The sequence below is a fragment of the Saimiri boliviensis genome, chromosome 8, assembly GCF_048565385.1.
Source record: "Saimiri boliviensis isolate mSaiBol1 chromosome 8, mSaiBol1.pri, whole genome shotgun sequence".
Taxonomy (NCBI): Eukaryota; Metazoa; Chordata; class Mammalia; order Primates; family Cebidae; genus Saimiri; species Saimiri boliviensis.
The window spans coordinates 73,578,343-73,606,066 of NC_133456.1; the positions used below are offsets into that span (position 1 = coordinate 73,578,343).

The window sequence follows — 27,724 nt, forward strand, 5'->3', positions numbered from 1 at the left end:
AAATGAGGTATTTATTGCATAGCTTTTTAAATTGTGCAAGAATCTCACATGGTAACCTTTACTTACAAAGTAAACAATCTTACAAAGTACCTTTACTTTTTTGATGGCAAGGAGTATGCCACTGAACAATTGTTTTCAGAATTCTTAAAATGAATAATATGCCAGAATGTTAAGTTATAACCAAGAAGAAAGTCATGTAAAATGACACAAAGTGATAGGGAAAAAGTAGAAAATCAAAGACTGATAAAAATCAATATATTTTTAAATCATTTTTTATATTAACCTTTTTCATCTTTGAGAGTCACCCATTTTTTACAGGTAAAGTGTGAATGTGTCGAAAAATAAAAAACAAAAACCTAAGCAATAACAATTTTTACATAGGTTTCCCAAGAACTTAGAAATATTATTCATATTTTTGTACCATTTGAAAGTTTATCTCATTTAACCCTTCTACCCTGTGCGGAAGGCAGAGAAGATACTACTGTCTTCTTTCGTTTTCCCACATAAGGAAATTGAATTGCTCAGAAGATAAGTAACTGACAGAAAGTCGTGTAAGGAGTAAACGGCAAAACAGAACCAAGATTTTATGGTGTATTGATTGCTAACATGTTGCAGTTTGATTGGCAGGCATCTCTTCTGTAGTTGTTTATATTGTTCATGAGCTTTTTTGGTGGTGGTTGTTCTCTTGGACCTCAAACTCCCATCCTCCTGGGACGAACTATCTCACAGCAACCCATTGCTGCAGGAGGACAATGCCTTAACCTTAAGGCAGAGTTAAACCCATCAGCGCAGCCAGAGCTCAGCATCCACAGAGCGGTTCCAAGCGCCTGCTGCTCCGAGGGTCCTTGTGCTGGGAACAGCTTGGGCATTTGTCTCAGCAGAGGGCTTTTTTTTTTGGCGATAATAGGGTATTTGTGTTCCTTTTACACTGAGAATTGAATGTGCAACAGTGATTAGAATTATTGAGAAGACAGAAAGAACCTCCAATTGATCCTTATTTCTTAGATCTGTACAGAGGGCTTAATGGAAATAGTCAGATAACCTGTGCATTTTAAAGGGATAGGTTAGAGTAGTTCTTTACTATGGAATAATTTGAAAACTTTGTTTTAATTGCATTTCTTATTGTTTTTTCTATTCAGAACCAGGTTTTGCTTTTCAAATTTTTGAGGAGTCTTCTTGACCCAAGGTATGTTAATAAACTTTAGTCTTTCATAATATATATGAGAAATAAAAGGAAATAACTTAAGATTAAGTTCCCAGCCCATGGTATCTAAATAGTACAATGAGCTCTTAATTTTTTATATTAGTAGGAGCAACTGTTGCACAGATAATGTGAAAATACAAGATCTGAACAACAGATTGTATCTTGAGATGATATTTTTCTTTCCATTTGAACATGAGCATATATGGTGAGTTCTCATCAGTGTAAATAAAATAATGAAGCCATGCCACATGACATGTCTCAGAAGAATTAGTTTCCCCCTCCTGCGCTGTTTCATCCTGCCTGCTCCTTACTTCATGCGCGAGACTGATAGTAGCTCTGCTTTCCGAAGTTAACGCTTGGTTCCCAGCCTACCTCCAAATGTATCACGTTTCAAACTCCAACTTAATATGTTTGGTTTTAAACAATTTCCTGATGGTGGGAAGGAAAGTTTAAATGTGTTTTTTCAACTGCTGCTCTGATGCTTCTATCAAATAAAAACAAACTGAAGGAGATGATGAAACTGGTAATGCATCTGTAGGCAAAGCAGTTCTGCGTGTGAGGTTTCAAAGTTTTGCTGTAACTACATACATTGGGAGTTGAGGGCAGTAATATTTAATATCCTTTAAGATAGCTATTCTTGACCAATAGTGTGCGTCAGAATCGCCTACGAAGCTTTTAAAAATTCAGATGCTGCGGCCCAACCCACAGAATCACTGGGAGTTGGATTATTTTGATGCACACCTAGAGTTAAGCATGGAATTTTCCAAGATGGCATAGCTTTCTTATCAGACATATAAACTTTAGGTGTCATTATAATATACGCTGGCCATTGAAAATAACTATTTACTTACTTTAGCAATTGTAATACTGGTTTTGGTTATTTCAATATTCTGTGCTATTTTAAAATACCAGTAATTTTGTTGATTGTAAAAATTTTTTGAAAACTCAACCATTTAAATCTTGAATAGGCTGTGATACATTTGAATTTAGTCAAACAAATGTGTATGTGTAGATGTTTACTAAAAGCAGACTGACTACATCCCCCCTCCACTTGTGTTCAAGACCTTTTCAAAGTATCTGTGTTTCAATTCTCTGTCCTCAGATTATTACTGAGGCTAGCCATGCTTTTTTAAAATTATTTTTGAATTCCTATTAATGATTTGTATTTCCCTCAGAGTCAGTTCAGGCCCTTTTCTACTCCGGGATAATTCTGATGGAAATATTTTGGAAATGAGTTGGGAGTGGGAGGGAAGGAAGGAAGGTGGGAAGAGGTGGGGAGAGCTGGGAGCAGGAAACATGGAAGTAGGTGGAGGCTAGACACCAGCCCACTTCTCAGCCCTTCTCCGGAGCCTGTCCACCTCTTTTTCTGTGGCACACTTCCGTCTTTTCTCCCCCACACTTCGCCCAGCGTTGGATCCATCCACTCCTCTTCCTTTCGGATGATGCATGTTAATCAAGTCCTTTTCCTCTGCCTTCCTACCTGTAGAGACTCAAGCGGGAAGGACAGAGGAAGCTCAGCTTTGAACTTGGCATTTTCTCAAATGAACTATGAAAAGTGATGGTGACCAAATATTATTTTTTTTAATTAAAAAAAAAAGCAGTGTTAGGTCATATAAATTTCTGTGTCAAAGACCTGGTGTTCTGCCTGGAGAATCCCAGGTCTTGGATTCATCATAGTTGATCCTCTTACTTTACATCTTACATAGGAGGCAGGCATTGATTTAGATTATGCGCTAAACTTTTTGAATTTGATGTTTGGTGTTTCAACCATTTTTTAATAAAAAGCAAATACAAATAATGTACCGGCTTTGGCATTGCAGTCACTACTTAAATAAATAGTACCAAAAGAAAGGCGTATTCAGGCATCAAAGGTCTTCAGCGGACAGTCTTGCTCCATTGTTACCTATACCTAGATTTGAAAGATGTTAGTTAGGTAAGACCTTTAATGAATGCTGTGAAAGTTGTTTTGTTCACCAGTAAACCACCGATAATTTTACTTGAGAAACAGACACATTTTATTTCCTTAAGCTAACCCCAACCAGGATAGTTACTTCTCACACATCACGGCTTTCCTGTTGTGTCCATTCAGGTGCAGGGTCCTTCCTTAGCGACCGTGAAAAGAGGCAGCGCGCTCACAGCCCTTCTCTTCCCTTCCCCCAAAGAGCGACAGGACCCCGAGTGACCTCACTCTGACAAGAGCCAAATTGCCAGCTATACTTTTGTCTACCAGAAATTAAGAGCCTTGAAATAGCCAGCTGACCTCAGCTCTACCTTTAAAAAGACCTCACCTTTGTATTGATCTGCCTCCAAAATATCAAAGACCAAGGATTCTGCTTTGAGAGTCCCAATTCTTGGATTCATCATATTGTATCCTCTTACTTTATGTCTTACATAGAGGCAGGCATCGATTTAGATTATGCTCTTAAGTTTACTTTTGAATTTGTTGTTTGGCATTTCAATCATTTTTATGTAAAGAACATTTTATATGATAGTATCTCAAGCTAACCCATAAAAACCTCCTTAATTGGTAATATAAATATGTATATAATACTAGTTATATCTTGAATTCTGGACTGAGGGAGAGAAAGTAGGTTAAGAAGGTTGAGTGCAGGAGTAAGGAAAAAGAGGAAGTCCTCCCTTGCTTGCTTTCAGAGCTGTTCTTAGACCCAGTTTTGAATTGTGTCATTTGTTTTTGGTATCCTTTGAACCCTGCCTCCACCCCACTGTGTCCCCTTCTTTCCAGGGCTGCAGAGTACACACACTGCTTCAAGCTGTCTACATTATAAGCACACCCAGATATAGAGGGTTCTTTATAGATTTAAAAAATCGAAATTACCTTCCTCCCTTTCCCCATCAAAACTGTTTCTGATCGCTTTGTCGATTTCTGTATTGTACGGCCCTTTTTACAATGAGGAATACGTAAATAACATATGAAAACAACGAAGCATTTAAAAGATGGGGAAAAAACCCAAAACCTTTTCCCAATACAGACAGTTGACCTCAAGGGTAAGAAGAAAACAGAGAGCATGGGTTGATTTACATTAGTCTCTGATTGACTAACTTCTCATTACCTTTTAGCCTTTTGTAGTGACTATGCTTGTTAACTAACCTAAAGGAAAGGATTAGAGTCTTTTCAGGTACTGGGAAAACAGAAGTGGAAACGGAGGGAGTACGGAATTCGGATATAGGATCAAGTATCAAGAATGGGTAGACTGGCCCTGCCTAGCAGTTTACCTGACAACCAGCTGTGAAATATTTTGCCTTTGTTTCTACTCTTTTTGTTCTTTTTAAGCAATAGATATTTTTAAACCTACAGGTTTCCCCCTGCCAGGAAACTCCTAAAGCAGCATTATGAAGGAAAACAGTTGTTTTGAGACAGGACTGCTTGTGTGTTTGTATTATCGCAGGGTTTGTTTTTTTTTTTTGCTCTTGCCCCCAGCGCCTGAGTTAATAGGATTCTCATTCCGGTACATATAGTTTATGCATATTTAATTTAACATTTACATGTATGGCCAGGCGTGGTGGTTCATGCCTGTAATCTCAGTACTTTGGGAGGCCGAGGCAGGCAGATAACCTGAGTTCAAGACCAACCCGATCAACATGGTGAAACCCCGTCTCTACTAAAAATACAAAAATTAGCCAGGCGTGGTGGCACATGCCTGTAATCCCAGCTACTCAGGAGGCTGAGGCAGGAGAATCACTTGAACCTGGGAGGCAAAGGTTGCACACACACATACACACACATGAATATTTACATGTATCAAGTTGTTTTTGAGGGGGTAGCTTTTATTTTGTCAACAGCATTTTTAAAAGAGTAGATCATCCAGTTGAATTCATGTGTATATTTTGCTATGTCTTTACCCAGTGGCTTTACATTATCCTTGTTATGTAAATAGTTTCCTCAGTTGAAGTCATTGACCTGCAAAGATATTGGTGGCATCTGTACCTAGAAAGATTAGTTTTAGGGGGAGAGGGGGTTAATCCTCCAGAAGCAAATTACTTGCCTGAATTGAGGCCAACAGCTTAGGAGAGAGGATTTGCATCCTCTTCCAACTCTTTCCTTTGGGACAGCGGCTACATGAAGCCCACTCCACCCCCACCCTCTGGGTGCCTGGGTGCGCTTCTGCTGGCTGTTGGCGATGCATTGTCACAGGAGTTCTGATGTGCTTACATCCAGATGCAGGTTCCTTATGCAGTGGGGGTGCTCAAAGGATAATACAAAAGGACACGTGTGTTTTGTGAGGCCATGAGCTGCATAAGGAGTAAAGAGGATGTGCATGTATATTTATGTTCAGAATATTTTCCTCAGTATGATTTTCCTGGTAATGTTGATTTAGCCTTTGTTAACAATATTCTGAAGGCTTCTGAAACATATAGTATCATTTTCCTGTAAGAAAAAACACATATTTCACATTGTATCTCAAAAGTCCTTAATCAAAGTAAAGTAAACATTGAACATAGTTAAGAAAATGAGTTACTTTGCCAAGGAGCGAAATATAGATTATGGAAATGGTTATGTATTGGATTTTAGTTGAATCTGTCAGTGTTTCTGTTTATATTTTTGAAGGGACATTTTAAGATATTGATACTCAGTATTGAAATAGTATATTTCAAAGTTAAAATACAAAATTAGAAGATTATATATGTTCATGAACTTTGACATATTAAAAAATATACCTACTTCAGTGAGTGCCTACAGTGGCCAAGGTAATTGTTCATTTTGCCTGGCTTACCCCTAGGTCTTATATCTTTGGGTAGTATTTTGCCAGCAACTCAAATTCAACCTTTTAAATTGTAACACATCATCACCTCCTAATCACCAGTCAGCTCCTCTCTCTCTCTGTCTCTCTCTCTCTGTCTCTGTTTCTCTCTCTGTCTCTCTGTGTCTCTCTTTCTCTCTCTCTCTCTCTCTCTCTCTCTCTCTCTATATATATATATATATGCAGACACACACACACACGTTTATTACATGTATATTTCTTTAGTCCTTTAATCAGTACTTGCCTATAATGAAATTGTTATTTATACTCACTTTTTCCAAACCACTTCTCTTTTATTTTCTCTCTTAGCAATTAATATCGTAAACTGATCCATTTCATGTAGCAATTTACTGAGTAACTACAGCATACCGAGCACTTGACAGGCATGGGAGATAAAATGATGAATGAGACAGGGCCCTACCCTCAGAGAATTTACATTCTCACAGAGGAAGATAGGAAAAAAAGCAGGTGATTATGTATAAGTATCGTAAATAAAATCCTGAGAGTGATGATCAAGTTTTCACTTTCCTTTATCCATTTCCACTTCATCTTCTTACCACACCACATGGAAACAGTCGCCAAAATCTGTAAACTCTATCTCTTCTGTCTCTGTCTCTGTCTTTTTTTTTTTTTTTTTTTTTTTGAGATCTCGCTCTTTTTCCAGGCTGGAGTACAGTGGCCTGATCTCAGCTCACTGCATCCTCTGCCTCCCAGGTTCAAGCAATTCTCCTACCTCAGCCTCCCCAGTAGCTGGGACTACAGGCACGCACCACCACACCCAGCTAATTTTTGTATTTTTAGTAGAGACAGGGTTTCACCATGTTGGCCAGGATGGTCTCGATCTCCTGATCTCGTGATCCGCCTGCCTCAGCTTCCCAAAGTGCTGGGATTACAGATGTAAGCCACTGTGCCCAACCTTCTATATCTCTTATACTATAAGCAATTTTTCCTCTTGTCCATACCTCCGCTGGCCTGGTTTAGGCACTCAGCATCCCTCCTCTGGTTTCTTTTGCTGGTTTCCCAACTGTAATCACCCAACAGTTTCTTCCTGCTACACAGAAAAACCGATTCACTGACACCACAGTATTGCAGTAGAGAAAGAGGTGAATTAACACAGAGCTAGCCACATGGGAGGATTGCAGTTATGGCTTAAGTCTGTCTCCTGGAGAACTCAGAGGCTAGGGCTTTTGTGGATAATTTGGTGGGCAAGGAGTTACAGAATAGGCACTGACTGGAGATGAAATCACAGTAGTGTGGAAAATGGTCCTTCCGTGTGGAGTCAGCCTCTGGGTGGGAGCCACAGGACCTGTTTAGTCATGAGTCCCAGGTCTGGTTAGAGTCAGAAGATGGCCAGAATACACCAAGTCTGAAAACACCTGCAAAGATTAATCTTAGGTTCTACAGCAGTGGTGTTATCTATGGGAGCAGATGGGGAGGTCACAAATCAAGTCACAAATCTTAGGACCTCTGGCCATGTGACTCCTTGAGCAGCAAGGGATTATAGAAAGGCACGGTAGATTACAATGGCTGGCTATCATTTAGCTACACCTGTATTTTAGCAGAATGCGGGCTCTGCCTATAATCCTAATCCTGTGGTCTTTCATTAGTTTTAGAAAGGTGGCTTTGGTTCCTGAGCGAGGAGGGGATTAGCTTTAGGGAGAGACTGTTACCATCCTTGCTTCCAAGTTAAACTGTCAACTAAATTCCGCTCATGGTTAGCTTGGTCTATGGCCAGGAGTGAGCGAGGCCAGCCAGGCTGTGAGGCTTGTAGCAAGATGGAGTTAGTCCTGCTGGATTTCTCTCACTGTCACAGTCTTTGCAGTGGCAGCTTCATAACCAGCCTGCCTGCCTTTTCCGTTTTTGAACCAGCAGATAATGATCATGTTCTCTGCCACTTTCCTTAAGTTCTTTCAGTTCCCATTACCTCAGGTGACATCCACTCTTCCTGGCATACAAGGCCTGCCTTGTACAAAAGGATTCAGGCCCATCTGGCCAGCTGCATTTTCTTCCGTCTTCCTGATCTCTTCTCTCCTTTATTCCTGAGCAGGGCCCAACGTTTCGTTTATACGGTACACTGCACATTGCCGCTTTTCCCTTCGCATACCTGGTCCTCCCTCTTCATCCACGTTGTTTTCTTGAGAGCAGTTTACTTGTGTGTATTCAGAGCTGTAAAGTCATTGTAGTGGGAAAAACAATTCTTTTTCCTTTTTAGTTCTTAGTTTAGACACTTTACTGAAAACCGAAGTCAGATTAACAAAAGAAAAGCAAGCAGAAGCTTATTAATGTGTGACATACCAATCATGTGGGACGGGCCTCAGTTCACAAGTGTTTCTCTCTCACGGCGTGGCTTATGGGCTTTGCTGAAGCAGTATTTTAACAAAAAGCCTTAAATCTTACATAGTGGCAAGGCAGCAGAGAGCAGTTCCAGCCTAGTAAAAGATGGGAACGTGTGTGGGAAGATAGTCATATCTGCTCTGAGATTCCTCTGAGGCCTGCTGGTGCCTTTGCTGGGCAGATAATCAAGTGCTGTCTCCAGGAAAGAAGAATGTGTGTCCTGTCGTCAGGCAGGTAGAGGAGGGGACAGAGGGTTCCTGCATTTTCATTCAATCCTTTATATTTGGGGAGACGTATTTTGGTTTTGTTTGGTGCTCCCTTTGAAACTTTACTTTCAGAAAGTCTCACATATTAAAATCTAGGTGGATAGCTCTGGAGAGATTTGGGTTAGAGGTTTTGACATAAAGTTTGGCAGAGGGGAGAAAATCATAGATTAAACCAGTTGGGAATGGCCAGGTGCAGTGGCTCAAGCCTGTAATCCCAGCACTTTGGGAGGCCGAGGCGGGTGGATCACGAGGTCAAGAGATCGAGACCATCCTGGTCAACATGGTGAAACCTCGTCTCTACTAAAAATACAAAAAAAAAAAAAAATCAGCTGGGCATGGTGGCACGTGCCTGTAATCCCAGCTACTCAGGAGGCTGAGGCAGGAGAATTGCCTGAACCCAGGAGGTGGAGGTTGCGGTGAGCCAAGATCGTGCCATTGCACTCCAGCCTGGGTAACAAGAGCGAAACTCCATCTCAAAAAAAAAAAAAAAAAAAAAAAAAAACCAGTTGGAAAGGAACAAATTCAGGTACATTGCCCCATATCTTATTGAAACAGTCTTTTAGTTCTGAGAATTACTCCATTCAGTTGATCAATTGTATCTTATTTCAGGAGGTGATGTTGTGGCCAGTTTTTTTTGTTTTTTTTTTAATCAAAATTAACTCTCTTATGGTATAGACCAGGCATCCCCAAACTACGGCCCATGGGCCACATGCGGCTCCCTGAGGCCATTTATCCGGCCCCCCTGCTGCTCTTCAGGAAGGGGCACCTCTTTCATTGGTGGTCAGTGAGAGGAGCACAGTATGTGGCAGCCCTCCAACGGTCTGAGGGACAGTGAACTGGCCCCCTGTGTAAAAAGTTTGGGGACACCTGGTATAGACAAACCTATTTGACAAGAGGTATGTCTGTGGAGGCAAAAGAAAAACAAAGGTTAATGTTTGGAGCAGTCTGTTAGCCAGTTTAATTCCGGAGCACGGTCAGCTGAGAAGGTTTTTGTATTTGTTTTCAAAATGCATACAGTTGGAGTAAAAGTCAGCTGTGATTCTGACAGGTTTTTCTGGATTGCTGTCTGTATCAAAGCTTCAGTGAACTTTTTTCCATGAATAAGCTGCATGTTTTCTTCGAAGTTTACATCAAGTTATCTCCCTTTAGCTTGCAGGGCTTCAAGGAAAGCACACTTCAAATTTTTAATGATTTCAAGTCAGAAAGGTAGGAGAAAAATTAGAAATGTTATATATGAGTCATAGGCAGATATTGGAGGAAACTAAAAATTTAGGATTTAGTCCAGATAATTAAAAAAAAACTCAAAAACAGTAGACAGGTCTAGAATCTAATAACAGATGTGCCATAGTTTTCTTCTGAAACATGTTTTCTCTTTCTGATTACCCCTATGCTTACTAAAGATATTTACGGTAATCACACCAATTTAATTATAAAACATGTTTAGCCTTATTGTACATGGCCTAATTATTTATATAAAGGGCAACAAGAATAGTGATTGGCCATATAGGCTCTTTTTTAAAATTTGCTGTCTTGGAATTTATTATAAGAAACCTCAGATTATACCTTTAAAAGTCTCTACAGGCCAGGAATTCAAGACCAGCCTGGGCAACATAGTGAGACCTCATCTCTAAAAAAAAATAAAAATGAAAAATTAGCCAGGCATAGTGGTCACACCTGTAATCCCAGCTACTCAGGAGGCTGAGGCTGAAGGATTAGGTGAGCTGAGGAGTTCGAAGTTACTGTGAGCTGTGATTGTGCTACTGCTACTACATTGCAGCCTGGGTGACGGAGGGAGACCCTGTCTCCCAAATACAGAAAAGCCTCTTCAGGCTAGGAAGCCAAGCCGTTTACTTGCCATCAGATTCCACCTCTAGTACTTGGGCGAGTTCATTTTTTCTTGGGGTCCCCATAATATTCGGAGGTTCCTCAGCCTGTCAGAAAGTGACATTCTTTACTTACCACAAGGCTGGGAACCATGTAGACATGGCACCAGTTCTTCTAAGGACTTTAATGGTTCCTTAAAGTAACCTTTAGTTTCTTTAAGTAGTCCGGAAATACAACATCCCAGCCTGTATAGAATTAGAATGATTCAAGTAACATTTATAACTGATGTGGTTATAGAACTAAATTATTCTTTCTGTCCCTGAAATCGTTAGACTCTTACTTCTGTTAGCTTACAAAGTTCGTTTTTCCTTCTTTTATAGGAGAATAATATACACTTCCTTTTCCTATCAGAGAAATAACAAATTTTATTAAAATTTGAAAGATTAGTCCGGATGAGGTGACTCATACCTGTAATCTCAGCACTTTAGGAGACTGAGACGGGCAGATTGCTTGAGCCAAGTAGTTCGAGACCAGTCTGAGCAACACAGTGAAACCCTATCTTCAAAAATTAGCAGGGCATGGTGGCGCACACCTATGGTCCCAGCCACTTGAGGGCTGAGGCGGGAGAGTTGCTTGAGCCAGGGAGGTCAAGGTTGCAGTGAGCCATGATCATACCACAGGACTTCAGCCTGGCCAACAGTGAGATTCTGTCTTTTAAAAAAAAAAAAAAAAAGATAAGAAAGATTTGAAAGATTTCATTTTGGCATTTGATTAGTAGTCAAACCAGGAAAGTGGAAAAGTGACCAAATTCCCTAAAGCCAGCTGTCTCAGATCTGCCGTTCCGTCAGTTTGATGTGTCAGAATCATTGCTGTCAGGCAAATCGTGAGCTCGCCTGCTTTGTTCTGTGCCTCCCAGAAGTTGATGAGGGATTGTGGCCATTCCTCGAAGCAGAAATACTGTTAGTTCTGTGGACCGTGGTATCCTGATGAGGAGCAGGGAGACCAAGGACACACTGGATTCCTTCTCACCACGGGAAAGTTTCTGTCTCAGTCAATGTGTGTCACATTTGTAGACACCACTGTGTTTCTATGTTACAGTTTCATACAGATTTTATTAGGTGTCGTCTTTGCTGCCTGTAATCATCACATGTGATGTATTTTTCAGGCAGATCGGTGTTTAGTTGGCACAGGATTACATTTGGCATTTTTAACACGGAATGTGTGTGGAAAGCTGAAAGTTCAGCTTAAAGGACTTGTGATTTGAGTGAAAACTATAGAGAAAATAGTGTTTTGTTGTTTGTTTTGTTGTTGTTGTTTAATTGAGACAGAGTCTCTCAGTATCTCTCCCTGTTGCCCAGGCTGGAGTGCAGTGGTACAATCACGGCTCACTGCAACCTCCATCTCCCGGTTTCAAGTAATTCTCCTGCCTTTGCCTCCCAAGTAACTGGGATTACAGGTGTGCGCTACCATGCCTGGCTAATGTTTTGTGTTTTTAGTAGAGATGGGGTTTGACCATGTTGGCCAGGCTGATCTCAAACTCCTGGCCTCAAGTGATCCGCCCACTTCAGCCTCCCAAAGTGCTGGGATTACAGGCATGAGTGACCATACCATGCAGTTTTTTGTTTTTTTCACTCTAGCTTGTTGTGAGTGATATATTTGAGCTCTCAGTCTAAAAGGTGCTGGATAATCAAAAGGGGGCCACCACATCTAAGGACTGGATATATGGTATTGAGCAGAGAATTTAAGCAGACAGGATTTAGGATAAGCCGAAGTAGACCCAAATTATAAAAACAAGATACTGAAGGAGATTGTGAAATCCTCTTCCTTAGAGAAAGGGAAGAGTAATCTAGACTGGCCTATTTAGATATACATTTTCGAGTGAGGGAGCAGGAATAGACTAGCCCTTAAAAAATTCCAACGCAATGTTAATTTCTTTGTCAAATATTAGGAAGTCAGAATTTGAATTTTATGTATTTTTTTATTTTTCTTTTACTGTAAGTCCTGGGATACATGTGCAGCATGTGGAGGTTTGTTATGTAAGTGTACGTGTGCCATGTGGTCCCTTCCCTCACCCTCAGCCCCAACAGGCCTTGGTGTGTGTTGTTCCCTTCCCTGTGTCCATGTGTTCTCATTGTTCAGCGCGCTCATGAGTGAGAACATGCAGTGTTTGGTTTTCTGTTCCTGTGTTAGTTTGTTGAGTGTGATGACTTCCAGCTTATATCCCTCCAAAGGACATTATCTCATTCCTTTCTATGGCTGTATAGTATTCCATGGTGTATAGGTACCACATTTTCTTTATCCAGTCTACCATTGATGGGCATTTGGGTTGGTTCCAAGTCATTGCTATTGTGAATAGTGCTGCAATAAACATACATGTGCCTATGTCTTTACAGTAGAATGGTTTATATTCCTTTGGGTATTTACCCAGTAATAGGATTGCTGGGCCATATGGTATTTTTGGTTCTAGCTCATTGAGGAATCACCACGCTGTCGTCCACAGTGGTTGAACTGATTTACAGAATTTGAATTTTAGAACAGTGGTAATGTGGGCCAGGCGTGGTGGCTCACACATGTAATAATAGCACTTTGGGAGGCTGAGGCAGGTGGATCACTTGAGCCCATGAGTTTGAGACCAGCCTGGGGCAACATGGTGAAACCCTGTCTCTACAAAAAAATCAAGAATTAGCCAGGCATGGTGGTGTACACCTGTAGTCCCAGCTACTCAGGAGGCTGAGGTGAGAGGATCACTGGAGCCCAGGAGGCGGAGGTTGCAGTGAATTGAAATTATACCACTGTACTCCAGCCAGGGCAACAGAATGAGGCTGTCTCAAAAAAAAAAAAAAAAAAAAAAGAATTTTAATGTACATTTTTTAAAACTGATATATATATATATATATATATATATATATTTATTTTCCCTAGAAATGGTTCCGTTTCTAGAGTTATAGAGTAAAAGTAGATGTATTCTCCAAACTGAATTCTGTGGTAGGCAGGGTTTGTGTGTGTATTTGACAAGGCACACACATGCTTTCTTCTAAAACTGACAGAAGAAAGCAGTGAGTATATTGCAAAGCAGCTAGTTAATAGAAGACTAAGAGATAGCTTTGGGAAGTGGATGTAACAAATTTATTTGCAAGACCGATAAGCAACAGTCAGAAATGGATGTAAATTCATTAATGCTACAGCTTATTTATTAAAGTTTTTATTATATTGATATGGCCTGATCGTTTCCCATCAGACACATGATTTCTCTCACAAATGAATCCATCAAAATCTGTGCATCTGGTGATTTGCTTGGTTTGATGCATATTCACAACTTTAGTTCTTGTAAATGGTTGTGTCAATAAATTTTCTGGAAAGAATTAAGTACTGTTATTCATGCTTATGTCTAGTCTTAATTTGCTCCATAGTCTTGCATTTATAAGACATTAACAGAAGTCTGATGTAAATGAAATACAACCAGTTTGGCATAAAGTACAACCTACAATTTGGCATAAACATCGGGAAAGTACGGGGAAACATTGGTTAGCATCCCCGTTTTCTTTTACCTAATAGCGTTCGTTCTCTTGAGACCCAGCCTCAATCCCTCTGATAATAAGATAAACCAGTCCGCGTTGGTGAACAAAATGTGTGTGGGGATTTTTTTCTCACAAACCAATCAAGCAATTCTGTAGTGGGCACAAACTGGGTAGCCTACAATTTCACTCTTTTCTGACACTATCTGGAGTTACTGTCAGATCCTTGTCAACTGAAGAATTACAGAGTTCATAAATTTTGAAAGGACAGCTTTATTTCACCTAAAGGGTTGCAGCCTACAAGGTGACCATTCTTACAGTCTGGGAATCATAGCCTCTGGCAGAAACTGAAAACAGGCAGTTCAAGGGAGGGGTAAAGGGAACGGTTGTTTATGCCGAGTGGGGTACCTAAGTATATATATTCAATAACCTATAGGAGAAGCCATAGATATTTATGAAAGGAGAAATATGCACATGCACAACAGAACTTCATGCCTTCTCGGGGGACCAGTGTTCAAAATGTGGCAGTGTTAGCACAGTCCAAAGGGGCAGTTTTCAGCCCTCTACATCAAAAGGTGAAGCAGATGACATGAAAACTCTCACTGCATGTCCTCTGCCATCCTGCCAAAACAGTTCTGGAGATGGTGGTTAGTTTTTAGGAAGGGAAGTGTTGTGAAACTGGTGCGCAGTCATGTTGAAGCAGCAAAGGTGGAGGAAGAGGCTGGTCGCAACCACAATTGGCTAAGGCAGTGAAACAGTGAGTCATCTGTTTTCTATTTTCCCCAGCTGGTTTCTGCTTACTCCTTAGGAATGAATTCTGGTTAAAGGTGAATAAGAAAGGGACATACTGAGGTGTGTCCGACCTCCTATCCTGTAACGGCTGGGAACTCAGTTTTTAAGATGAGGTCTGTTACCTGGGTCCACTCACCTGGTGCAATAAAGCCAAACACCCACATTGAGTTAGAGGTTTGTAGTTAAGAGAATGGAAGGCGTTTCTTTGCAGGGCACCAAGCAAGGAGAATCAGCAGCTCATGCTTCAGACCGGACCTCCATGATGGCTTACAGGAAGAGTTTTTAAAGGCAGGGGAACATTTCAGGAAAGCAGAAATTACAGGCCCAATTGCAAATCACTACATGGAGGTTTATACATTGATTTTGCCCAAAAAGGTGGGGTATCTTGAAGTGGGTTTTTTTTTTTTATGGCATAGATGGATTCAGAGATTCTTTTGATTTGCAGTTGGCTAAGGAAGCAAGGCTTTGTTTAAGAACCTGGGGTGGGCAGAAGGTAATATTAAGGTTTGGCCTGTGGGTGTAACTCTCTCCAGACCCTTCAAGAAGCAATCTAGAGCAAACAGCAGTCAGAGTTCAGTCCTCAGGGGCCCAATCTGAGTTCTGCATGACAGTGGTTGGCATTTCCCATCTGGTTGTGCAGGTTTCAGAAAATCAACTCAGGGACATATGTTAAGATGTTACCTTTAATTTCTGCAAGGAATCAAACATCTTGCGGCTCTCACCTACTTGGGAGCTTGTTGTTACGAGCTATTTCTTTGTTATCTGGTTGCTCGTTTACTTCTACAGGCTAGCTAGATGCCTGGCATTTCCCTTGAAGGGATTCAAGATTTTTCTTTATTTTCATGCTTGAAGGGGAGGGGAAGGTGTGTGTCGGGCCCCTAAGAGAGGTCCCTGCTCCATCTCAGTTTCACTAAGTTGGTTGGAGGGTTTAGGATTTTCCTTTTATTTCTCTCCCCACAAGCTTAGTCCCACAAAACTAGCCCCTGTCTCAGGTACCAAGCAGAAGCCCCAGGTTGTAACCTGTGCATTGAGACTTTCAATTCATATTTTTACCTGACCAGCAGGTAGTCCTAGTTTTAATGCAATATGCATTTCACTGGTAGCTTTTAATTATAGATATGATTAAATAATGCTACAATTGAATATTCTCTTATCTTTTGTTTTTAGGGAAGGTATTCATATAAATCAAGAATTGCTGCAAATATCTCCCTGCATCACGGAGCAGTTCATTGAGCTGTTGTGTCAGTTCAGCCCAAACCAAGTTATAGAGACTCTGCAGGTCCTCGAATGCTACCGTCTGGAAGAAACTATTCAGGTGAGACAAACACCGTAGAAGAGGCAAGAGTAAACTCTGCTTTAACAGTCCCCGTTTGACAGACGATCAAAGTAAATGGGGAAAAAAGATATAATTTCTTTTTTAGACCTTGTAAATTCTTAGTTGAGACACTCTCCTGAAAACTAAAGTTCGATTAACAAATATCTGCTATACCCATCATGTGGCAGAAACCTCAGTTCGAAAGTGTCTTTCTCAGGCCAGTGGCTTAGGGGCTTTGCTTAAACTGTATTTTAACAAAGAGCCTTAAATTTTTTTTTTTTTTTTGAGATGGAGTCTTATACTCTGTTGCTCAGCTCACTGCAATCTCCACCTCCCAGGTTCAAGCAATTCTCTGCCTCAGCCTCCTGAGTAGCGGGATGACAGGCGCCCGCCACCACGCCCAGCTAATTTTTATATTTTTAGTAGAGACAGGGTTTCACCATGTCGGCCAGGTTAGTCTTGAACTCCTGATCTCGTGATCCACCCGCCTCTGCCTTTCAAAGTCCACCACACCTGGCCAAGCCTTGAATCTTGCGTAGCGATAAGACAGGAGAGAGCAGTTCCAGCCTAGTAAAAGGTAGGAGCATGTGTGGGAAGATAGTCAGATCTGTTCCCAGATTCCTCCTGGGCCTGCTGGTGCCTTCTCTGGGCCAGTAAGCAAGTGCTGTCTCCAGTAAAGAAGAATGTGTGTCCTGCCGTCAGGCAGATAGAGGCAGGGGCGAAGGATTCCTGCATTTTCATTGTCTGACAGTCCTCAGTATTTTGGGGAGATGTATTTTGGTTTTGTTCAGGGTTCCTTTTGAAACTTTGCTTTCAGAAAGTTTCACATACTGAGAGCTAGGTGAGTAGCTCTGGAGAGATTTGGGTTGACATAATTGACAGAGGGGGAAAAAATCATAGATTAAAACAAGTGGAAAGGAACAAATTCGGGTACGTTGTCCCATATCTTATTGAAACAGTCTCTTGGTTGTGAAAATACCTCAGTTTAGTTAAATAGTTGCATCTCATTTTAGGAGGTGCTATTGTAAATCCGTTTCCATCACAGTTAGGTGTAGGCCAGTCGGCATTTAATAAAAGACATTTCTGTAGAAACAAAGAGAAACACAAGTTACTGTTAGGAGGCAAGCTTGTCTCTCAGTCTGGAGGGGAGCCAGCTGAGAATATTTCAAGATTTGTGTTTAAAGTATCTGTAGTTGAGGTGAAAGTAGGAAGTGGCAATCTGACGGATTTTCCTGGATTGCAGTTTGAATGAGGTGTTCCAGTGAACTTTCTGTCCATAGTAAGTTGTTGTGGTGATTTCTCTGAAGTTTATGTCAAGTTGTCTAGCTTTTAGTGTGCAGGGTGTCAGGAAAAGCAGTTTTAATTTCCATGATTCCAAGTCAGAAAAATGGGAGAAAATTTTCAAGTATCAGTTTGGAGAGTTGGTCAGATACTGGAGGAAATGGAAAATTCAGGATTTAGTCCAATTGCATGTAAATCATAAAATCTCAGATCATAAGTTTAGAATCTCATAATGTTGATTGTAATTTTTTTCTTCTGAAAGTTCTCCCATTTTTACCAAAAATAATCACAGTAAGTTCAGTTGATTTGTAAAGTAAGTTTAGTGTCATTATATTTGGCTTGAGTATTTATATAAGTACTGCAGGAATGGCGATTGGCCATTTAGGCTTTTTAAAAATATGCTCTGCTGAAATTTAGAATAAATCTCAGCCTAGACCTTTAAAAGTCTCTCATCTTCAGGCTGGGAAGCAATCATCATCAGATATTACCTGTAATGCCTTGTTATGTTATTTTTTTGAGGCCCCCAAGTATTCTGAGGTTCCTGGGTTTCTCAGAAAGTGGTATTCTTTACTCACTGCAAGGCTAGGAACCCCGTAAGAGTACCATCTTGACAGGGTATCAGGCCAGTTTTTCCAAGGACTTCATTGCCTCCTTAAAGTTAAGCTTAGTTACTTAAAGCAGTCCGGCTATATCTAAAAATAATGACATCTCAATCAAAGCCTTGGTAATATAACCCGTGTTTCCAATTTTTCTGCTACAAACAGAGCAAATTCTTACTGAACTCGTGAAAATAACCATATTGCCGTAGAATATGAATATTCAGTTTCTGAATTTGGGAAGGATCAGGTATAGAAAAAAAGTAAATGTTTTAATTTTGCTCACAAAAACTATACTTTACCAAATTATTTTAAGGCTATGAATAGCCCCCGCCCATCCCCACCCCAGAAAAAAGTTTTCTTAACTCTGGAAAGCAACGCACAAAAAATATCAGCAGTGTTTCAAACAAGTCATAACAATTACTTCAGTCCAGTGTAATGAATTCCTATTTTTCTTAAGGTCAGATTAGCAATTTTTTGAGGCCAGGTTTGTTTTTTCCATTGGGGATTGGGAAGTTTTTACCCAAACCAATGATAATATGGTGTCACAGTTGTCAAAAACCTGTATTCAAGAGTATTTGTTGCACCCTTTTTCATGACCCCCTTGAAAATGCAACACTTTAGCATTTGCAAGGAGATCTCAGAAAAAAAAGTGTCAAAATAAAGTAATTAACTGTGAACAACATGACTTAACATGACTGTGATTAAAGGCACAGTTGTCAAGGAAATTTGGTGATTTTCTGTGGTCTACAACAATTTAACATAATAACCCAAAATATGACTGATAACATATGCTAAGACATAGCAGATTTCTAGGGATCTCATAGAATTTTGGAAGACACATTAATAACACTATATACAAATTCAATTCAAAGAAGGTTAAGCATCATTTCTTATGCGACAGTGTTTCCCATATAATTTAACGCATCAAATAAGCTGGTTTATTATCTCTTTTTTGTATGCTTCGGGCACCATCTGCAACATCCCAATATTAGGCTGAGGTTAAAAAGACTCAGTTTTGGCTGAGCGTCGTGGCTCATACCTGTAATCCCAGCACTTGAGAGGCCAAGGTGTGTGGATCACTTGAGGTCAGGAGTTCCAGACTAGCCTGTCCAACATGGTGAAACCCTGTCTTCACTGAAAATACAAAAAAAATTAGCCTGGCATGACGGCACACACATGTAGTCCCAGCTACTCGGCAGGCTGAGGCAGGAGACTTGCATTAACTCGGAGGCAGAGATTGCAGTGAGCCGAGATCTTGCCACTGCACTCCAGCCTGGGCGACAGAGTGAGACTCTGTCTCAAAAAAAAAAAAAAAGACTCAGTTTTAGAATTTGAACTTTGATTTCGAGAAGCCTGTCAAATATGTCAAAGGTTTAAAAGATTTGATCAGAATAGGATCACAGTTCACTGTAAAATCATGGTAATTCATGAGTCAAAGTGGTAATTAAAAGGGAGACTCACATATGAAGTTACTTGTATAAGTTTGTAGCTAGTAAGTGGTGGCCCCTGAGATTGAACCCAGATAGTCTGATTCCATAGTGCGTGCTCTTAATTGCTGTGATAAACTGCTTCTTCATTTATTTTAGTAACGTCAGCTTTATAGAAATTGTTATTCATCAAGTATGATAGAAATTGTAACCAACTCAATAAGTATAGAAAAAGGAACATACTAAAAATATTGAAAGGAGACCAAGCTCTTGTTTGCAGACACAGATGATTAGATAGTCCTGTTGTGCCATAAGACTTAATAGACTAAATAGCAATTGAGTAGCATTAGCACGCTCATTGCCTTAATTCTCTTCCCTTATTTTCCTGTTTCTAAATGAGAATGTCTGTCTACGCAGACACACACACTATTTTCTCTAACAGCATGGTTCCCGTTTAACATTTAATTTTTAGCTGTCATGTATCTCTTTTCCTTTGCTGTCAACACTCTCGAAACAGTTGCCTGTATTTTCTGCATCTACCTCCTGAACTTCCCCCACATACTTTTAAAAATATTTAATTATGAAATATTTTAAATCTACAGAAATGTGCTGAATTCCAATTATGTGTATACCCACCTGCCAAATTTGACAGTTAACATTTGCCATACTGGCCTTAGATCTTTGTTATCTTCTTGTTCTTGTTTATATTAAAAGTAAAGCACCCATTATCTGTCTTGCTCCCCTCATCCCCTGAGGTCACCACCATCCTGGACTGGTATTTATCCTCCTGATCTATGTTTTGAATTTTTTCTATATGTGTATGTATCTATAAAATACATGGTACAGTTGTATATGTTTATAAAATTTACATTAATATCATACAGTAGGTATTTTATTATAAATTGCTTTTTTTGAACCAATTTTTTTTTTTTTGAGACAGAGTCTCTCTCTTTTGCCCAGGCTGGAGTGCAGTGGTGTGATCTCGGCTCACTGCAACCTCCACTTCCCAGGTTCAAGCGATTCTCCTGCCTCAGCCTCCCAAGTTGCTGAAATTATGAGCACGTACCACTGTGCTTATTTTTGTATTTTTAGTAGAGATGAGGTTTCACCATGCTGCCCAGGCTGGTCTTTAACCGCTGACCTCAAGTGATCTGCCCACCTTGGCCTCTCAAAGTTCTGAGATTATTGGCGTGAGCTACTGCACCCGGCCACTTTTACCAAATAAAAAAAAATTTTTATACATGTAGATCTACTTCATTCATTTAATGATCATATGCTGTTCTGTCAAATGAATATGCCAATTTATTTCCCTGTTGGCAAACTTTTAGATTGTTTCCAATCTTTTGCTATTATAAACAGTGTTACAGTATACATCCTTGTACATATCTTCTTGTGTGCCCATATGAGGCTTCTCTAAGTAATACACCTGGAAATGGAATTGTTTAGACAGCAAAGTAGTGTAGTTCTGCTGATACTTCTAAGTTGATTGCCTAATTGTCTCTGTTCCCATCAGCAGTGTTTTTTTGCTGTTTTTCACATCCTTGCTGATGCCTAGTGTTTTCAGTCTTCCTGATTTTTGCCAGTATGATGGATATTAGCAATTACTCATATATTTAACATCTTTCCATATGTTCGATGAACCTTAGGATTTTCTTTTCTCTGAATTATTTATTCATATCATTTGCCCATTTTCCTGTTGAGTTTTTGCCCTTTTCTTACTGAGTCCTAGAAGTTCTTTCTGATTTTCGTATCTCTAATCCTTTGCTAATTTTGTGTTGGAGTTACTTTCTTCCCATTTATTATGGCACATCATTTAACTTGGTTTTTAGTGACTTCTATTTTAGTTTACCATTCTTTAAGGCTTGAGAGAGAGAGAGAGAGAGAGAGAGGAGAGAGAGTGTCTTTCCTTTTCTATTTTAATGGAATAAAGGATATTCTCAGGTACATTTTATAGTTTAACTTCTTATATTTAGGCTTTTAATCCATCTGGAGTTAATTTTTGCAAGCTGATCAAAAGGAGGATTTATATCTTTACTTCCACATGGTGGCTGATGGTCCATGTGGCATTTTATTATCCTTTCCTCACTGGTTTTTAATGCCTTACTGCCATATACTAAACTCCGAAGTATACATGACTCTCTTGATGAGTTCTGCTCTCTTCCTTTGGCTGTCTTTCCCTATACTCACACCACAGCTTTTCCATAGATTTATCATTTGCAAAAGGAATCCTCCCTCCTTACTCTTTTTCTATAAAAAGCTTTGGCTACTTTGGTGCCCTACATCTCCTACTATTTCACATGAATTTAGAGGTCACATTGTCAAGTTTCTTTAAGAGAAACAAACTCTTTGGAATTTTGATTATGAATACATTGAATTTTTAGACTAATTTGGAGAGAATTGACATCTCCAGAGTGTTGATTCTTCTTTTTCAGGAAAATGTATGCCTTTCTGTACTTTTTCCCTTTTTTTCTCCTTAGCCTAACTGATACTTCTTTTTTACTTATTAGAGATTTTTAGTTTATTCATTTCTATTAATATTTTACAAGTTGATGTGTAATGTTTTCATTGTCATTTTCAATTGTTTAATAATTATACTCGATTAAATTCTAGTTTGTATTATTACTATGTACATATATAATGTTAGCTTATCTCCAGTGTATATACCTAATTCAGGTGTGTAACAATTTTTAAAAATAAATAAATGAAAAAATGAGTGAATTTGGTTCAAGTAGAACTGCCAAATGAGCCACTATATGACTAGAAAGTCAGTTATTTGCATATTATCCTGTAAAGTATCATCCTAATAATGTATAAATTCATTATTTATTATCATATGAGTTTTTTTCATCCTCAGTGGGATCTTCCCACTCCACAAACAAGATTTGTGAATAAAAATATTTATCCTTTTTCTTTGCTAGATTTCTCAGAAGTATCAACTTCATGAAGTCACTGCATATCTATTGGAAAAGAAAGGAGATATTCATGGTGCCTTCTTAATAATGTTAGAGGTAACATATTACTATGTTTCTTTCATCATATTTCTTTCTATTCCTCTATCCATTCATGAATCCATCTTAATTTCTTATGTTTCAAAGTAAGTTGCAGATAGTACATTTACCCCTAAATATTTTTATCATTTATGACATTAACTAGAGTTTCATATTTCTTTATGGTACTTTTTGAAAGGTAAAATTTACACAGTAAAAAACGTGTGTAAGTGTACCATTTGATGAGTTGTTGGCACGTTTTTGTTTTTTTTTTTTTTGAGACGGAGTTTTGCTCTTGTTACCCAGGCTGAAGTGCAATGGCTCAATCTCGGCTCACCGCAACCTCCGCCTCCTGGGTTCAGGCAATTCTCCTGCCTCAGCCTCCTGAGTAGCTGGGATTACAGGCATGCGCCACCATGCCCAGCTAATTTTTTGTATTTTTAGTAGAGACGGGGTTTCACCATGTTGACCAGGATGGTCTCGATCTCTTGACCTTGTGATCCACCCGCCTCAGCCTCTCAAAGTGTTGGGATTACAGGCGTGAGCCACCCCGCCCGGCCGGCAAGTATTTTTATGTGTATACCACAGTGTGTTTGCCCGTTCCTCCTTCAGTGGACACAGAGGTGGCTTCTCCCTTTGGGTTGTTGTGAATAGTGCTGCTGTGAACATGGATATACAAACACCTTTGCATTCTTGCTTTTATTTCTTTGGGATATATACCTGGAATTAGAATTGTTGGATCTTTTTTTTCTTTTTTTTTTGAGGAATTGCCATACTGTTCTCCATATCAGCCATGTCATTTCACATCCCCACTAGCCATACTCAAGGGTTCCAGTTTCTCTGCATTCTTGCTAACACTGATTTTCTGTTTTCTTGGTAGTAGCCATCCTGAAGGGTGAAGCAAAGTGATGCAGCAGTTTCTTGTTGTTGTTTTCAGTGTTGTCATCTGGCTAGGAATGGCTTAGGGATATCATATTTCTATTGTAAAATGTTCCATATTGGCTTCTAGTTTCCTTCTAGCCATATGATTCCAAAATAAGCCAGGAGGCATAATCCACAGAGGCTTTGTGTAGGCTTTTAATCTCTTTTAATACGTAAATTACCCCAGACCTCTTTTTTTTCTTGCAATTTGTTTTTTGACAATACCATGAACCTAGTTTTAGGGAATAAATAAGAGTATTTCTGACACAGATGAGAGGAGAAATGGGGGATCTTTGTCAGGAATGAGGCCATCATTTGTAAAGGCTTAGGAATACAAAGCAAAGAAGTCTGGATTACTAAGAGAGTGCCAGCGGCCTCCCTAGGCTTCTGCTGTGTCATATATAGGCAGGTCAGGGAAGAAACAATGACTAGATCCAGATTTGGACAGATTTTGTTGGACACACTAAAGAATTGCGGCTAATCTTCTTGTCACATGGGCTCAAATAAAGGTTTTTAAGCAAGAAACTGATTTGGTGTTTGTTTCATAAAGACTGCTCTGGTGACTGTAGGGGATGGGAGGCAGGACACAGAGACGAGGGAGGTGAAACAAAGCAGACAGGACTTAGAAGGCCTTTGCAGTGGGACAGGTAGGAGTCTGTGAGGGCTTGAGCTGGGTGTGTCGGTGGCAGTGGAGAGAAGAGAGGCAGATTTGAGAAGTGACTGATCATTTGCAGATGGTATGAGGTAACTGAGAGGGAGTAGTTCATAAATTTAGCTTATAAGCTTTTTACTCATAGCCCAGTATATTATACCCCTTTTACTCATGACCCAGTATATTAGTCTCTTTTGTGTTGCTATAAAGGAATACTTGAGGCTGGGTAATTTACAAGGAAAAGAGGTTTATTTGGCTGACAGTTCTGCAGACTGTGTTAGAAGTATGACATCAGCATCTGCTTCTGGTGAGGACCTCAGGAAGCGAGGGTAAGGGAGAGCTGATGTGTCATATGGCAAGAGAGGGAGCAAGAGTGGGGTGTGGGGAGGGCTTCCACACTCTTTAGACCTCCAGCTCTCGTGTGAACTAATAGAGGGAGAAGCCGCTCGTTGTCACAGGAGGCTGCACGAGGCCTTTCGTGAGGGATCCACTCCCATGACCCAGACGCCTTCCACTAAGCCCCACCCTCCAACACTGGGAATCACATTTCAGCATGAGATTTGGAGGAGTCAGATATCCAAACTGTATCACCCAGTATGAGCTGTATTCCCTCATCCAAAGCATAGATAAATCCTGATCCTCATTACTGAACCTAAAGAGTGTAAGTGATGACTGTGCTGGGATAAGAGAAGCAGAGGTGGGCAGAACAGGTGCTGCTGGAGCTTTGGGTCCCTTCTCATCTTGCTGGCTATACTTTCTGTAAACACGAGAATTTACTTCTGACTGACGGTAAAGGACTGTTCTTAATAACCTTGCAGTTTTGAGGGGTTTACCTTTAAAATATGTTAATTCAAGTATTTGGTGGATAGAAATGTAAAATATTCCTTTTTAACTCCTATATTCCGTTTATCTCCTAGAGACTACAAAGCAAACTTCAGGAGCTAACACATCAAGGTGAAAGTAAGTTCTTGAATATAATTACAACTTTTTTCATCCATGGACCCCATGTTTTAAAAGATGTTTAATAAACTGCATTTGTTATGTAATAATTACGCTTGCATACATGCATAATTGCTGTTGATTCTCTTTAACATGGATCTCAATTTTAGCTAATTTTCAAGAGTTCAGAACAGGAAATCATAGAAACCATTGTGACTTTGTGATGCTGATTTTCAGTGGACTCAAATGTATGGAAAATTAGCCACTGTTTGTTGGTTATCTTTTTTTTTTTTTTTAATTTTGAGACAGGCTCTCACTCTGTTGCCCAGGATGGAGTGCAGTGGTGCAACCTTGGCTCACCACAGCCTCCGCCTTCCAGGCTCAAGCAGTCCTTCTGCCTCACCCTCCCAAGTAGCTGGGACTACAGATGCATACCACCACATTGGCTAATTTTTTATTTTTTGTAGAGATGGGTTTTCACCATGTCACCCAGGCTGGTCTCAAACTCCTGGGCTCAAGTGATCTGCACACCTCGGCCTCCCAAGGTGCTGGAATTACAGGCATAAGCCACCACGCCTGGCTGGTTATCCTTTTGTTTATACTTTTGTTATAACAAAAGTATGGTTCGGTTATGTTTAAATGAGGTATATAACTAACATCCTAAAAATTAATATGCCAAACAACAGCAAATCAGACCCTCTGATTAGTAGAATGTTGAACATAGCCAGTGTTTCCAAACTGAATTTATACGGTTTTAACTAAGAAAAGTGAAAGTTGACAATTTAGTATCTTGAGTGGCTTTGTCCTCAGCAGATGTAAAATTTTCATCATATTCCTTGAATATCTCAAAAAAAATTGTTTAAAAATTGTGATAAAATATACCCTAACATAAAATTTAGCATTTTAACTATTTTTAAGTGTTTATTCGCACAGCACTGAACTCGCCGTTCAGTAGCATTAAGTATATTCACATTATTATAGTCATTGTCCCCATCCACTTCCAGATCTTTTCATCTCCCCAAACTGAACATCTGTACCTGTTCAGCAGCAGCTCCCCTGTTCCCCTCTCCTCCTAGCCCCTGGTAAACACCGTTTTATTTTCTGTTTCCACCATGCTTTTTCTAAATTTGATTACTCAACTATCTCATATGAATGAAATTACACAGTGTTTGTCCTCTTGAGATTTGCTTATTTAACTTACCATAAGGTTCATAAATGTTGTAGCCTGTGTCAGAATTTTCCTCCTTTTGAAGGCTGAATAAAATTCCATTGCATGAATAGGCCACATTTTATTTATTCATTCATCCTTCAGTGGATACTTGGGACGCTTCTGCTTTTTGGCTGTTGTGACTAATGCCACTATGAACATGAATGTACAGTTTCTCTTCAAGACCTGGCTTTCCGTTCTTTGGGGGTGTATAATCAGAAGTGAGGCTGCTGGATGAAGTATTAATTCTGTTCCTTTTTTGAGGAACGGCCATACTGTTTTCCCTAGCTGCTGCTTCATTTAACATTCCCACCAACAGTACACGAGGGTTCCAATTTCTCCACGTTCTTTCCAACATTTCTGTTCTGGGTTTTTTAGTAGTAGCTATCTAATTATGGGTTTGATTTGCATTTCTCTAATGATTAGTGATACTGACTTTCATGAGTATTTTGGCCATTTATTTGGAGAAATGTCCATTCCAGTCCTGTACCCATTTTTAAAATTAGGTTGTTTGTTTTCGTATTCTTTGACATTTTAAAAATAGGCCTCCTCAAGATCAGGGAACCACTGGTGGGTGATTTTTAGATGATCCTCTTTAACACACATTTTTTAGAGATCCCTTGGCCCACACATTTCTCTAATACAGCATTTTCCTAATTCTCTGTAGATTAGTTACCTGTATTTTTGAAGTGAGGCCCTAGGTGAGAGGGTCTGTGCTGTTGTATGATCATCAGGTATGATAGTAAATCTTTTTGTAACACCAGTAAACACTGATTGACTTTTGTATATTGATAGTTCAACTGGGCATCTAATTACTATTTTTGTACTATCAGTATGTATTTAGTCAATTTGGTTATATTTGTTGCATTTTATGGCATTTTTTTAAAATTTAGAGTTATGAGAATAACTTTTCTATTTTTTTTTCTTTTCGATATGGAGTCTTTCTTTGTCTCCCAGGCTGGAATGTAGTGGCGTGATCTCAGGTCACTGCACCCTCTGCCTCCTGGGTTCAAATGATCTTCCCGTCTCAGCCTCCCGAGTATCTGAGACTACAGGTGCCCACCAGCACACCCAGCTAATCTTTGTATTTTTAGTAAAGATGGAGTTTCATCATGTTGGCTAGGGTGGTCTCAAACTCCTGACCTTAGGTGATCTTAGCCTCCCAAAGTGCTGGTATTACGGGCATGAACCACCACACCCATCTGAGAATACCTTTTCAAGATAATACATGAAAGACTGAGGAAAAAAGAAGAGTATTTCCCCAAAATCACTAGTCATTTGCAGATGGTATGTCTGCAGAGGCCAGTGTTTTGAATTCCAGTGAGAATAACTTTTCCAAAAATAGTCTCATGCCTGCCATCTATTTTATTTATTTGTTTGTTTGTTTGTTTTGAGACGGTCTCACTCGTTGCCCAGGTTGGAGTGCAGTGGTGCCATCTCAGCCCACTGCAACCTCCACCTCCCAGGTTCAAGTAAGTCTTCCTGCCTTAGCCTACTGAGTAGCTGGGATTACAGGTACCTGCCACCATACCGGGCTAATTTTTGTATATTTGATAGAGATGAGGGTTCACCTTGTCGGCCAGGCTGATCTTGAACTCCTGACCTCAGGGTGATTCTCCCACCTTGGCTTCCCAAAGTGCTGGGGTTACAGGCATGAGCCACTGCGCCCGGCACATCTACTTTGATATTTTATTTTGATAG

General features: G+C 39.8%; 1 protein-coding gene across 10 annotated transcripts in view; it reads left to right on the forward strand.

The window, feature by feature from the left end:
• The window catches only part of VPS8 (VPS8 subunit of CORVET complex), a 363,874-nt gene that overhangs the window by 242,917 nt on the left and 93,233 nt on the right, over positions 1-27,724 (forward strand). For all 10 annotated transcript variants that reach the window (XM_074404642.1, XM_074404643.1, XM_074404644.1 and 7 more), the window contains 4 exons: positions 1,140-1,186; positions 15,863-16,010; positions 22,236-22,325; positions 24,795-24,837. In XM_074404642.1, the coding sequence (XP_074260743.1) occupies positions 1,140-1,186; positions 15,863-16,010; positions 22,236-22,325; positions 24,795-24,837 (328 nt within the window). The remainder of the gene's footprint in view (positions 1-1,139; positions 1,187-15,862; positions 16,011-22,235; positions 22,326-24,794; positions 24,838-27,724) is intronic.